This window comes from Acyrthosiphon pisum, chromosome X (genome assembly GCF_005508785.2).
Source record: "Acyrthosiphon pisum isolate AL4f chromosome X, pea_aphid_22Mar2018_4r6ur, whole genome shotgun sequence".
Taxonomy (NCBI): domain Eukaryota; kingdom Metazoa; phylum Arthropoda; class Insecta; order Hemiptera; family Aphididae; genus Acyrthosiphon; species Acyrthosiphon pisum.
Window position 1 is genome coordinate 22,545,113 of NC_042493.1, and position 14,947 is coordinate 22,560,059.

General features: G+C 32.3%; 1 protein-coding gene across 3 annotated transcripts in view; it reads right to left on the reverse strand.

The window, feature by feature from the left end:
- The window catches only part of LOC100569647 (probable G-protein coupled receptor 158), a 59,008-nt gene that overhangs the window by 18,000 nt on the left and 26,061 nt on the right, over positions 1 to 14,947 (reverse strand). For all 3 annotated transcript variants that reach the window (XM_016806236.2, XM_008186731.3, XM_016806228.2), the window contains one exon: positions 3,580 to 3,716. In XM_016806236.2, the coding sequence (XP_016661725.1) occupies positions 3,580 to 3,696 (117 nt within the window). In that variant the 5' untranslated portion in view covers positions 3,697 to 3,716. The remainder of the gene's footprint in view (positions 1 to 3,579; positions 3,717 to 14,947) is intronic.

A 14,947-nucleotide genomic window follows, 5' to 3' on the forward strand; every position in this document is an offset into this window, starting at 1 on the left:
TCAATTCAGCGTAGCCCGCAGATTAAATAAATATATAGTAAAAATCAAGTAATAACCAGTTATAAATAGAAGATTTCGTACCCAACCGTAATCCCTAAGATAGTATAATTTTCTATAATAATATCATTGCTGCATATTGACAAAAGCTGAAACACTGAAATGTGCATTCACACAATACTGTTTTAATCGTGAATTCGTGAACAGTTATCATTAATTGGCATGGAAAAAAAAATTCCGAACCAATAAACCACAATAATTTAAAAATGATTGGTGAAATACTGTAATGAATTGGGGGTGCTAACCCCCAAGCACCCCCCTATGTGCACCTATGAACAGCGTAAAAAACTGGTTTAAAAATGGAAGTCTACAGCAATCATGAGAAAAAAAATTAACTGTTTTTTATTTAAATCTTTTTAAAATATTTGTATAAGGCATAAACACTTGATTTTTAAGTATATTTTGTAATGCTTATAATATTTGTTCATATTGCATCAAATTAAATACATTTGTTAATAGTTATTATAAGAACTAAGTATCTTATTAATTTGTTTTAATAAATGATAAGGAGAAAAAATGATTTAAATTCTATGTCTAAAAGACATTTTTTACGGTGCATTAAAAGTAGAATAACTGAGCAACCATCACCTAACGTGACTCAAATATTTCTGAACCATTCGTGCAGCCTCACAAACTCAACAATTTGAATAATTTTCATCAAAAGGTGTACACAGAAACGAATAATATTGATAATATTTTGAACCTTCTGAACAATTAGTTGATTATACAAGGATAACATATAGTAGGTAGTGACAATAATACTAACGATAATGGTATTTCAAACACAACTAATTCTGATCATTTTGACAATGCAGAGAAAACTTCTTTAGATTTAAAACTAAATAAATGTATAATGGAATACCATGTAACCCATAACTGTGTGAATGCACTTTTAGCAATATTTATATCAGAATTCCATGATCTACCCTGCACTGCTAGAACTTTACTTTAAACACCTATTCAACATGTTGACCTATACATCCAGGGTCATATATTAATTTTGGTGTTAAATTTATTATGTCTAAGATTTTAATGCATCTTAATAGTTTATAGAATTGGGAATGAACATTGATGGCTTATCTCACACATCGAATTCAAAATCAAGTATTTGGCCCATACTTTTTTCTTTTGTAAATGTCCAACATTTGTCACAAGTTGTAATTCTGTTGGATTATATAATTTTGAGTATAAAAACCGACTTCAAACCACGAATGCTTAACCCAATTTAATTAACCTAACCTAACCGAGAGCGCCTTGGAACATGTAATTTTTTTAACGTGGAATTTGCCCATCTATTACATTATATTTATCTATGGGCACTGATACACTGTAGCACTGCACTCTACGAGAGCTACGCTCACTTGCGTGCATGCATACTGAGCAGCCGGAACATAAAGACCTCCGAGTGGGAGACCGGCAGTCTATGATTGGTCGGCGGTATTCGGAGATCGGCAGTGCTCGTCGTAGTAGGCAGCTGCTACTGGCGACAATCACCACTGGCGCTCCAAAGACGCGGTGTCCTGCACGGCCGCGACCGGTTTTCGTCGAGTGAGTGGGTCAACTCTCGGGGAATAGAGTATAGATACTATTGGGGAAGCAAATTAACAAAACGCGCTCTGGTGGAAACAATTTGTACCATCCTATTCGGGATGTATATATATAGTTTTATATTGGTTATTATACTTTTTATAATAAATTAATTTTCCTATCGAAACTTTATATGCTTTTATAGCTAACTGTATACGTTGGTAAGTACAATTTCTACTAATAATTCAAATACATTCAAATGCACTTCACTTAAATCAAAATGTATGCGAAATGTCGGGAAAATACATATAATTTCCCGACTCCACGTAGAGGGGAACCCGCATAACCATCGATAGGCGTCAACAGCGCTTCCATTGTTAATTTGCCATTGTTAAAAAAAAAAAAAACCCAATTGGAAAAATCGGGTGACTGTGGCCTTGAATACGGTCTCTAGGGGGCGCGGCATACGTTATCACTTAAATAAATCATATCAATATTATCACAGAACAATAATACAATATATATTATATATTATATATATACGTATAGTCAGTGCCCATTGCGTTGTTTTCGTTTATATAATTTCGTAACAAAGAGAGATACACGTTGTCAACATTCTATTAGATTACGGATACGGTACAACTTACGTTACTTCATACCGTAGGGATACAGAAATCCGCAAAGCTAATCGAGTGTCTATTCTATATTGTTCTGTGGCTATACCTAAATTATTTTAAAAATTAAAAACACATCGCATTACTTGCATGTTAAGTGTGTTGCATTTAATTTCGTTAAACAAAATATTATGTATTATATTTTATACTTTTGGAACCACTTTTAAATTATTATTATTATATTTATAGAAACTACGACAAAATACTAAGATATAATTTATATGTAAATAGACTTTTTTAAATATTAGTTATTAGTTTTAGATATTTTATAAATTATAATACTGATAATTTATTACACTCGTAAGTAAATACGTGAAAATGTAAAAATATTTCTAAAAATGTATTGAATGTATTATAATAATTTTACCATACCAGATAGAAATGGGAATCAAACATTTTTTAAATCATCGGAAACTGTAATTTCAAATTTTTGTGAAAACGATATATGCCCCTAATGGCGACTGGTAAGCTCTTTTTTTCTATGGTCTTAGTAAATGTGGCATATTGCTCACTATTTTAAAGCACAATCCCAATATATAGTGCAAAAATTCATAACTATAGAACTTTTGTTGAGCTTCGATCTATTTTCAATCGTATAACATAATATTAGAAGTAAACGATAATTCTCATTATCAGTATGTAGGAAGCACAGTCCTAAAAGCTAAAAACCCACTGGCAGCGTCTGTATCGGTGGCCTCAGAATCGTAGGTCCGCAGCCGATATACTATGTTTGAATTTACTTATAGCAGTCTTCTGATTATATCCTATTTGAAACAGTGTATGTTGCGTCAGTAAATATAGAGCTAGTATGCTCTGTACAGCTTTAACGGTTCTAGTTAGAGAAAACATCAGATGTCTTATGCAGATTCTGTACGGCTATGATTTTTGCTTCTGACGGACTAGCTCGTTATGACGAATTCAATAGGCCAAGTAACAAAGGCGCAAATAGCGTTTGGGATTTAGGAGGGGCTAAAGCCTTATTTAGATAATATTGAACAAGCTTAAGACAAAATGTTTGGGGGGGGGCTACGGACGTTTTTGGGAGGGCTTACCCCCTAAAGCCCTCCCTAATTGCACCTTAACTTGGCAAGTAACCAATTGAAACCTTTAGAACTGACGTTTAGACAATCTAACCTATTTTCAGCTACTGATGTACTAATAGGGTTTGTAGTCTCACGGGCCCTCATCAATGTTTGCGGCCAAGATAGTCAGATAATCCGTGTAAACTTATAAGACATATATAGCTTATAAGAAACTCGGGCCAGCTGAATGAGGTCACAAAAAATGATACAATTAATGACGTTGATATGTTAAACAATACCTTGCATTTTCTTTTGTTGATCACTACCGCAATCAGGACCAGATTGAAAGCGATGATTATCATTTGAACAGTCAGTAAACTTGTCCGAATCATGGCATCTGATTTTTGAATCTTCATTTTATTTTAATTAACCGGAACTGAAAAATAAGAAAAAGTTAACCGTAAACTCAATAATAAATATAATACCTATAAAAATATTATCACAAACTAACATGTAATAAATTAAATAAAGGTTTTTTTTTAAATAATATTATGATCCCTGACCTTTACGATTTTGTTGTTACTAAAGTGATACTCGAGTAGTTAATTAATAGTTATTAAAATGTATATGTTTTTTTATAGATTGATGGTTAAGAGTCGAGTTGTAGCTTACATAATGACATGATCGGGATATTGGTATTAGTGTGATGTGGTAGCTGAAAATTAAACTATAATATTTCACGTCTGGCAACCAATGCGTCCTTTGGATTCAGATAGTACATGAGTAAAAATTCCGGAGCACAAATTTTTCCTGCCCCTAACAGCAGTGGTGACGTTATCAATATGACCGCACATAGTTGTGATGCGATTCTACATTTCTCTATATCACTCGGGTGTGTATTTTGATATTTACCTATATTGTTAGTGATTATTAATCAGGAGAAAACACGCTTTTTAAAGGTGGCTTTTACATCATCATTTAGGTTCATATAATATCAGAAATATTTGTAACTTTTTTAAAATGATTGATTTTTATTTCGATTTTTTTGTGACACTTTTCTAAATAACATAGAATCCGTTATATAGCTAAAACATCTCGAATACTTTTTTGTTTATCAAAGTATTACCTTTTGAACATTACATATTAATGACTTATTTTGTCACAAACGATTGCTGAAAATCTGCCATAACAATTTAGCATAGCATATAATATATATTATGTACAGAGAGTCTTTTGGTAACAATGTAATTTATACGGATTCCAAAAAGTAATAGAACTGTTTTATAACTGTTTAAGTAATAAATGTAATTATTTTAATTTTTGGTGTATATGTAAATAAATTCTATCGTTTTTTTTTTAGGGATAACTGAAAAATAAGATTCAAACATTAGTTACAAGAATGAAAAACAGAAGATTGTACAATATTATTCCAGTTTAATATCCAAAAAAATTTCAAATACACTAATGTAATCTATCTAAATAAGATAAGATCTCGCTGACATACGCAATAATATCCAAATGATTTGTGTAAATTAATTTGTGATCACCAATCACTTTCGGAGCACTGTTCTTCACATAGTTTCACACACCGTATTCCCATTTTAACATAATTACATCTCTCACATGTATATCGCTTGCGGCAAATACAAGAGGTAAGTTGTACAGAGTGTTTTGACAATTCTAGAATTGTTATCCACACAGGTTGGTATGATGCTCTTGAAGTTATTATCTATCCCCAGTTGGTTGGCGAAGGTATTGTGTATTGTGAATCGAGGCAGTTATTCCAAATTCTTGTTTGGAGAGCAGATCTTTTGATATGTTGAGTCAAAGCATCTGCTGTAGGATGAATATTTTAAATTGCTCGATTCTTTCTTGTAAACAATATTCTTTTGCATTCATTGATGTTCTGAAAATCTGATGTTAGATCATAAAGTAGAATAACAAAACGATGCAACAGATCATGACATTTATCATCAATATAAGAGGTGCCTGCAGAGAGCCAATGCCACAAAATATGGAAACTGTGTCGCAACCAGGAACAGAATGAAAAGCTAACAAATTTCCGGTGAGAGTGTGAACAAATGTCATGAATTTGAAATAACTTTCTGTATTTCCCACAACTATACTCAATCTATAGTTGATCATTATCTAGTATTTGTGGGAACAATGTTATTAAAGATCACGTGACGTTTAATGATATTAAGTAACCACTATATCTGAGTCCACAGTTCGTATTAGGATGTGAGTTTGTCCTTTTTCTGCGGCATGCTTAACATGGAGCAGGAGATGGTCATTTGATTTTTCGTGTGAGGATGGAGAAATGCTTGAAAAATCCATAGTTGTTGACGTGAGGACTTGATCATTAAAATTACAGACGACAAGTTTTCCCAGATACTGGTCTACCATCATTTTCTTAGCTAGCAACTGGAACAATTATTTTTTGTTTTCGTTGACACATAAAAATTGTTTAATTTTTTTTAGAATTGCAGTTGGGTCTGAGACTTAAAGACTTATGCCACTTCCACTATTTTCTCTAGTGCCTGCCTTCAAACTGTTACTAACATATCTGTCGAATACAATATCTATTCGTGAACTCTTCCTAAGTTGATAAGTGAAATATGGCTTGAAAGCAAGTTAATGGTATCCAGAAAATTTTGTAGCAATAACAGAATTCAGCATGTGTATTAAAGCTGCTTCATCAAATATTTTGGCTGTTATATTCGGTTGACTGTGATTAAAACGTATGTCACATTTTGTTTGAATGCAGTTAATAATATCTGACTTATTGGTTGGTTTTTGGAGTTTTCCATCTTCTGGAATAGAAGATGGGTCAATTTGGTTTTCATATGGAAATAAATCATCAATATTTGCATCCTGTGCTTCAGATGCTACGTAGAATCTGCAGAACAAGTTGGAGGCTTTACGTAAGTTCGTAATCTTAGACGTTGCCTTATCTCTTTATCTGGTTATAATCTTGAAGATGTGAATATTGGTTCGAGGAATAATTTCATGGGACATGACAAATTCATCATACTGTTTTAAACCTAATGCTTCTGTAACACAATTGACAGTTTCGACACTTGCAATTAGTTTGGAAGTCTTTCTTCAAACCAAATCTAAGTATACAAAAAAGGGTTAAATACCGGCGGTAATATTCTCCTATCAATGTGTGTGGTATATTAGCGCTATCTTGTGTCATTGTAATCGTGTTTTAGTCTACGAGTGTCGTAGAGTTATTGTGCGTTCCTTCGACTGTGACATGTTTGACGGGACGCCAATTATTTCAATAGATGGCGTGATAGGTAAGATTTTATTATTATTTGAGAACTATGCGGTTTTGTCTCGTTACATGATTAGTGCCACGTCTTTTTCATATTTTAAAATTGATTTCTTTTCAAATTCTTCAATTGAAGAACTGATCCTCATTAGTGTATTTACTGCTACAAATTACAATAGACTAACAGTGCACGCCGTAATACAATTCTTATCAGTCATTAGATGAAGACACTTCGGTGGTCTCATAATATCTTTATTGTGGTGCGTACGAATACTGGCGACCAACGAGAATAGTGGACTTTGTCCAACGCAAATGTCCACGGGCATGACCGCCAGCGAATTAATATTTTTATTTTAAATTTGTATATGCAGGTCCTTCCAATTATTACGCTATATTCAAAATTATGATTAAACTCTCTTATCTATAAATACGCTCATTGACATTGCAGTAATATTCTGTTATTTATACCATATACCACCTATCCGTGTTAAGAGGCTGGTAATTTCGTGGCAGTTAACTTGTTAAAAGTTAATTTCAGAAGTTATTCAGACGTAATAAAGGATTTATAATTTAAATTTTTAACTAAGTAAGTTGAATAAAAATTATTATTATTTAAAAAAACCGGACACCCAATCTCGAAATATCGTAATTGAATATGTAGAAAATAAGTTAGATGTCTTCTTCTTCTCGTGTGGTCGACAAAACTCATATACCTATCTCTGACTAATATTTTATAAAATCGATTACTCGATCAGTCAATGTATTAAACAAATCATTTTTATTTTGTATATTATATGTTGCATTCGTGCATTTCAGCAGATGCTCGTCGTCCTGTATTTCTCCACAGTTGCATCTTGGGTTCTCCTCAATGCCCATCTTACAAGATTTTTCCGTGTGCGGGCTGTTCCTGTCCGTATGCGATTTAACGTTTTCCAATCTCGATATCGTAGTTGATGTCCAGGGGGTAATGCTTCTTTAATCAAGTCAGAGTTGGCTGATTCCTCTTTCCACTTTTCTAAGCGTTCATCAGCCGGTCTTTTTGTTAGCGATTTACATGTTCCAAGGAAACTTTCTCTTGACTTGAGCCGTTTATGTGGTGATACTTGTCCATTCATTGGGTGTCGTTCATCCATTAATTGTTTCGTTCTTTCCTTCTGGTGTACACTTCTCTCCTAATGTGAGGTGGGGCAATTCCACTCGCTATGTATAATTTTGGTACTGGGGTAGGTCTCAGACATCCCGTTATTAGACGGGTCGCTTCATTCAGTGGAATGTCTACTTTTTTTGCATGTGTTGATTTTCTTCAGACTGGGCATGCATATCCCCTCGCCGAGAAACATGATGCTAATGTGGCGGTCAGTATATGGTGCCCCCCATTTACTAACCACAAGCTTTCGTAGTATATTGTTTCTTGCACTTACTTTGGCTTTTATCTGTTCGCAGTGTGTTTTGTACGTTAGGCTTCGACCTCAGTAGACTCCGAGGTACTTGGGGTGGTCACAGTGCTCAAGGTCTACACCATTCTATTTGATCATAAGCTTTCTTTTTGCATCTCGGTTTCTTAAGTGGAAAGCACAGACCTGAGTTTTAGTCAGGTTTGGTTTCAGACGGTTGGTGTGATAGTATCTTGTCAGCTCTTCTAGGGTTTTTTTAAGTGCATTTTCGACTATTTAAAATTGTGGTTCCTGTGCTGTTAGGGCAAGGTCATCAGCATATATGAAATGTTTCGTTCTATCACAAATTGGTTGGTCGTTCGTATACACGTTGAATAACATTGGTGCTAGTACACTCCCTTGCGGAAGGCCATTTCTCTGAGTCTTCCATCTACTTTTATTCCCATTCAGGCTAACATAGAATCGTCTATCTTTTAGTAGCATATCTATTATACAGTGAGGGATCTTTTGTCATTTCGTAAATCTTTCTGCGTAGTATCCGTGGTTTACCATGTCGTATGCCGTAGATAAATTGATTAAGACAACACCCGTAATCATCTTTCCCTCAAAGCCATTCTCTATGTGTTTTCTTATGTTAAGGACTTGACTGGTACACGATTTCCCGGCTCTAAAACCTGCTTGCTCCTGAATAATATTTGCATCGATAGTAGTGTTTATCCGATTCATAACTACTAGCTCAAATAGTTTATACATATGGCATAGCAGTGATATGGGGTGGTAGATTTTTGCTTCGTCTGGGTTCTTGCCCGGTTTCAGTAATGCTATTACGTGCGCTTGTCTCATTAGTTTTGGTATTTTTTTGAGGCGTATGCAGTTGTTGAAAAGTTCAGTTATCCATCCGATAGTTTGTGCACCAAGTTAGATGTACCTACGCAGTATTCAAACAATATTCCTTCGGTTATTTATTATTTTTTATTTAGCCTTTTAAAAAAATGGAAAAAATGTAGTCGTATTGCAAATAAATGTTGTACAAGTAAGTTTAAGTCTGTAGTGCAAAATGTGTATTATCTTTGGTTGGTTACTAAATCAATGTTTTCTTTTGATAAAAACGAGGCCATTAATTCTATGAGTGAAGGCCGTGGATGACCAAAAAAACTTTTTCAAAAAAGCTGTGAAAAACAAAAAAAGAAGGATTTAACATTTTTAAACTTGTATAGTTCTCAGAAAAGTTCTCACATGTCTCAACAGTCATTCAATTAGTGATCGAAACAACACCAAAGTCGAGCTTACAAATTTAAAATAGTATAATATACAATTTCCATGCATAAGTCTAAAAATAAAACGTATTCTTCCAGAATAAGCTTTGGCTATTCTTGGAGATTTAAATTTGACCAAACAACAATATATAACATTACGCCAACGATAAAAAGAGAAATAATATTTATATGTTTTCCTTCTTACTATATTATACAAATTTTAAATAAAGAATTTATCCACCTGACCACAGTATTGTAATCACTGAATCGTAAAAGTACAGAATACAGTTCTTCAGCAATTCATAAAACCAAATTTGGTAGAATGTATATATATATGGGGTTTTGACGGAAGTTCCGGCCGAAGAGAATACAGACAGAAATTCACTATTGATACTTGTTGTGATTCAAATCTTTGAATGTCGTCTCTTGTACCGATACAGCCATATGGACTTCAAAAATCCAATAATGAAAAAATAACAATATGGAAAAATCCACGTCCATCATTAACGAAGTATTGCTGACCAGTTAGGTTTTTGCTTGAAGAAGAAACAAGATACCATAAAAAATGGAGATATTTATATTGAAAATCAAATTAACATTGTTCAAACAAATGAGATGATATGATCAACAAATCTAGAAATCAATATTAAATTGCGATCATGATTGATGGAAAAGTTTGCAATGCAATGACTGACAGAAGTTCCTAGGTTTGTTATATTTGTCTCAAAAATATACTTATAAATTAGAAGTAGTCAGAGCCCAAAATTAATCATTAACTAAATCATTAACTTAAATTATAAATTCAGTCTTTTTGCTATATTGATTTTTTATATTCAATTTATTTTATAAGATTATAAATAATTTATGCCATAAGTAATTATTTAATGTTGATTAGGTAATATAAATTAAACGTTGAAATTAAAAATATTAATATTAATAGAGAAGTGTAGATACAGTAAAATAATTACAAGAAATTATGATGTATTCAACAGTTCCAAACATTTTTTACGTGACATTATCAATAAACTGATTAAAAAATATAATTAAACACCATCTCGAAAACATCGGCAAGACCAATTTACCGATTGCATATTCACTAAATACTTTTGATAAATTGACAAAATCGATAAATGACAATCAAAATGTATTTGATGAAGACAAAATACTATCACGTATCCTTTAAATGACTGCAGATCAGTTTCTAAAATTTTCATCATTTTTTAGAGTGAGTATTTACAAATTATCCTATCCTATAGCTATACATATTATTTACATTAAACTAGGTATAGAGAAATATTTTTTTAACAGTTTAATACAAAAATGTTGTTTGCACAATTTAATACAAGCCTTACAATGAGAAAAATATTGACTGTGGTAATTTAAAACGAAAAATGTATATTATAGAAGAATATATAAAAAAAAGTTTTACTAAACAATTTTAATATAAAAAATACATCCTTTAAATTGTCAGACTCATCATGTAGTAGGCGATTTTCAGATTTCAGTTCTTCTTGAAAAGTTGACAATTTAAATATATTCTTTTTAAGCAGGGCTTGAAACCGATTGAAAAAAATTCGGTTTTGGTTTCGATTTTGTACACCGTTTTGAATTTTTTTGATTTTGGTTTTAATTTTTAAATACCGGTATTAGGAAATTTTGGTTTTGGTTTCGGTTTTGAATACCGGTTTCAAATTTTTTTGGTTTCGATTTCTATTTTTAAATATCGGTTTTAGGAAAATATGGTTTCGGTTTTAATTTTGAATACCGGTTTCTATTTTTTTTGATTTTGATTTCAATTTTTTTATATCGGTTTTAGGAAATTATGATGTTGAATTTGATTTCGTATAACGGTTTTTTTTATATTTTACGGTTACGTTTTCAGTTTTTAATACCGGTTTTGATTTATAATGATTTCGATATCGATATCGATTTTTAACCGGTATTTAAAAAGGATTTTGAAATCGGTTTCAAGCCCTGTTTTTAAGCTCTTTAAATTGAGTGATTTGTGTCTAAGATTCCTTTTAATTGAATCAGAAAATTCTTTATGAAACCCCGATATAAATAACAAGTCATCGTTAGTGGAGAACCACCAGTGTACGACTGGGACCACTGATTAGCTGAAGTGGGGTTAAGAGATGAGACAGGAGTCAACGTTTTTCTGCACTACATGATTTTGACGATGCAGTGTTAGATTTGGAAGGAGGAAGTATTATATAGTGTAGCTCAATGGATACAACAATAGAAAGTAAAGTGTAACTAAATATCTCAATATCCACAAAACCTAGCGTTTAAGTCTCCAAATAAAAAGCAGATGACGTGATGAAAATGTAATATATTATTTAATATAGTTTTACCAAAATAACATGGCATGATGATTGTGATAAGAACTTAGAGTACCTACTCACTTACAGCAAGAACAACAGGACGTTCAAATGGGCATAAGACTTTAATGGAATGGTATGGCATAACACACAACGCACAAACAATGGTTAATAACAACAGAGGTATAGGCACATTAACACCGTAAAAAAAAGACGAAAAGTTAAGAAATTAATGTAGACAAAAATGCGTCAAAAATTGTTTTCAATGTCTACAAATGTTGTGCGAAAATATCATGAACATTATAGAAACCTAAGAAAACAAATAATCCTATGATATATCTCAAATAATAAAAGTAGCTTCCTCTTGCAGACACTATTCCAAATTTGTAATTTTTGAAGCTATTGCATAGCTTTTATCGCGGGCCAAGCGTGGTGACTGAAAAAAAAAATTGTAACGAAAAAGCATGACCATAAGATGTTATTATTATTATTATTATCTGCTGTCGAAGTTCGGTGGTCGTCGGTTATTGTTTGTAGGTAATTTGCAGGTAGCAGGTGAGGCCGAGGTTATACACGGCAGTGTTTTCCGTCGAATTAAAAATTCATTAGTTTATATCGGAGCAACTATAGGTACGCAACGCTTCGACGGGCGTAATTCGTCTGACTTGAATTTTTGTTAACAATATGTAATTCGCGCCGTTCTATGCTAATTTTTTTTATGCGTATTCATTTAATATACTTAATACCTATGCATCATGTTCCGAGCTTTCTGTCAGAATGTCTGACTGTACCTATATCGTCGCCAGTGGTGTACATACGGGGAGGGGGGGGGGCTTTTCGGAATCAAACCCGCCCAGGACCAAAAAAAAAAAATTGTGATATTATTGATGAATTTCTTATTATTAATCATCCGTGTATACACAAACATACGTTATAATAATTTGACTATTGAGTATAACACTATACTTTATCAACAACGAAAAAAGATTTAATAACGAAATTATGGGTTCCGTATATCAATCAAAATAGACATTTGATCGTACACAGTGCGGACATTAATGCATCTTAATACGACCAAAAACGTACCCTTCCCTTTTCGGCTGATTCGCTTTTCGAACAAAAAAAAGTTTAATATAATACACAATGATTTAGTTAAGTTGGTTTCAAATAACTTCTTTAAAAATTAGTGAACCAGCAACCTAAACAGTGCTAACAAAAGTGAGTAAAAAAAATGAATTATGACAGGAATTGTAATTATTATCATAGTTTTCTATATTTTATTGACAACAAAAATTATTTTTATAAATATTATTACGTATTCATTTATACATTTTAGTATTTTATACAGTTTATATATTTTTTAATATTTTTTAACATAAAGACTTATATTATGTAATTATTATCATTATTTGTAACCTACTATATTTAAAAATAACTAACAAAAATAATTTTTTCTACATAAAGGCTTATAATTATTTTTTAATAATAACTTTTTGGTCGAAAAGTGAATCGGCCGAAAAGGGAAGGGTACGTTTTTGGTCGAAAAATGTCTCGCCCATCTTAATATTGTCATTATCTCGACCGACTCGATCGGACAACGGAGAAAAAAACCGATTACGTTATAATCGTTCAATTTCGCGTGAACGACAATATAGTGTGAAATAGATTCTATTTTTATAGCAGTATCGTAAATGACCATGTCAAACATTTTCATAATATTATGAAATTTTCATTCATTCTGTTCTATTCTGCCCAGGGGTGGGTAGGCATACGGGTAAAAAGGGATTTTCCCCGTCTATGTTTATGTTGGGGGGGGGCAACTCGGGTATATTAATTATTATTACTGTTATTTTAACAATATAATAATACCACAAGTCAAGAATTTGCTTACGGATCTTTAACATAGTATTTTAAATTTTTATCGTTAATCTAAGACCGAAATATCCTCGTATGTTTCCCTAACAAATATTGAGTTTTCGCAATTTTTTTTTGGCCGATATTTAGTACGGAATTCGTACAAATTTATTTTCGAAGTTATACAATAATTTGTGTGGGGTGCTATAGAAACATTTCTTCACCTCCCCCACTTATTTCCAAAACTACTTATTTATATGAAACTTCTATGCAGATATTTAGTTCGGAATTTTTACGACCTTACTCGAAATTTTCAAAATCCCTTACACCGAATAAAGCATTTCCTCATATGCCGTTTCCCCAGCCCTACACCAAACTAAAATTACGGTTTTGCACGAAACATTTTATTTTTAATTAAAGGTGTTAGATTGAAAAAGTATCTAAAGCGAGCGAAGCGACCAAATTTTTTTCCAGTTTGGGGGCCCCTTCAAATATTTCCCTGTGACATAAATACTACCTATCCACCTCTGATTCTGCCGTTGGAAAATGAATTAATGTTGTCATTAATTTTAATAGGGAAGACTTAATGGTCTAGCTATGCTCTCGATCAACAAAAACGATTCAATTACTCCTGATGAAGTGCTGGTTGAACTATCCAATAAAAAAAGGATACTAGAATTTTTATTATAAATAATTAATAATATAATAGGTATATATACTATTCTGTACATACTATGTGCATATTAAATAGTATTTAACTCCCATGAGTTATGTAAATCTTTGTATTTGTTTTGTTATTTTGCCTATTAATATTTATACGTGTAATGTGTTTGATTGTTAGGAAAATAGGTAGTTTTAAAGAAAAGGTTTTAGTGTTATTTTTTTTAACCTAACCTAACCTAACCTAACCCCCCCCCCCCCCAGAGCAAATTTGAATGTACGCCACTGATCGTCGCTGATACTGCAACAATACGTATCTCAGTATTCATGATTTTACAGTAGAGCCATAAATACGTTGTGTTATTACACAGTGTTTGATACATGTTTATTATGGTAGTAATTCACATTATTCCAAATCCAATATTGGACGAGGTAGCTATTTCATCTCACTTTACTGGAGTACCTACACTGAAGCGGCGCAACCCATTTATCGTAGCCCATTTGCACCTCAAACCATAGACCATATGCGCCCAATTCAGATCAGGTGAAAATCGTGCAACGTTGCCATTTATTGAGTATATTGGTATAACTATAAAATTTAAAATAATATTTGATCGTTTCCCATGCTAATCGAAACCAATATCCAAATCGATAAAGATATTAATATTTTGTCGTCAGTCGTGCTAATCGAAATTGTAAAATCCCAATCGATAAAGATTATATTATATAAAATGCTTTTATCAGTTGTATGTGTCAGTTGCATCAGCACATGAACAGTATTTTACGTAAAAATTTAACTATTTGAAATTTATAATTTAATGCAATATAAATAATATTTAGATATTTTATATATGTATACTGTGTAGTATTTATCATTATTTTGAAAATTATTACTTTTTTCTGAT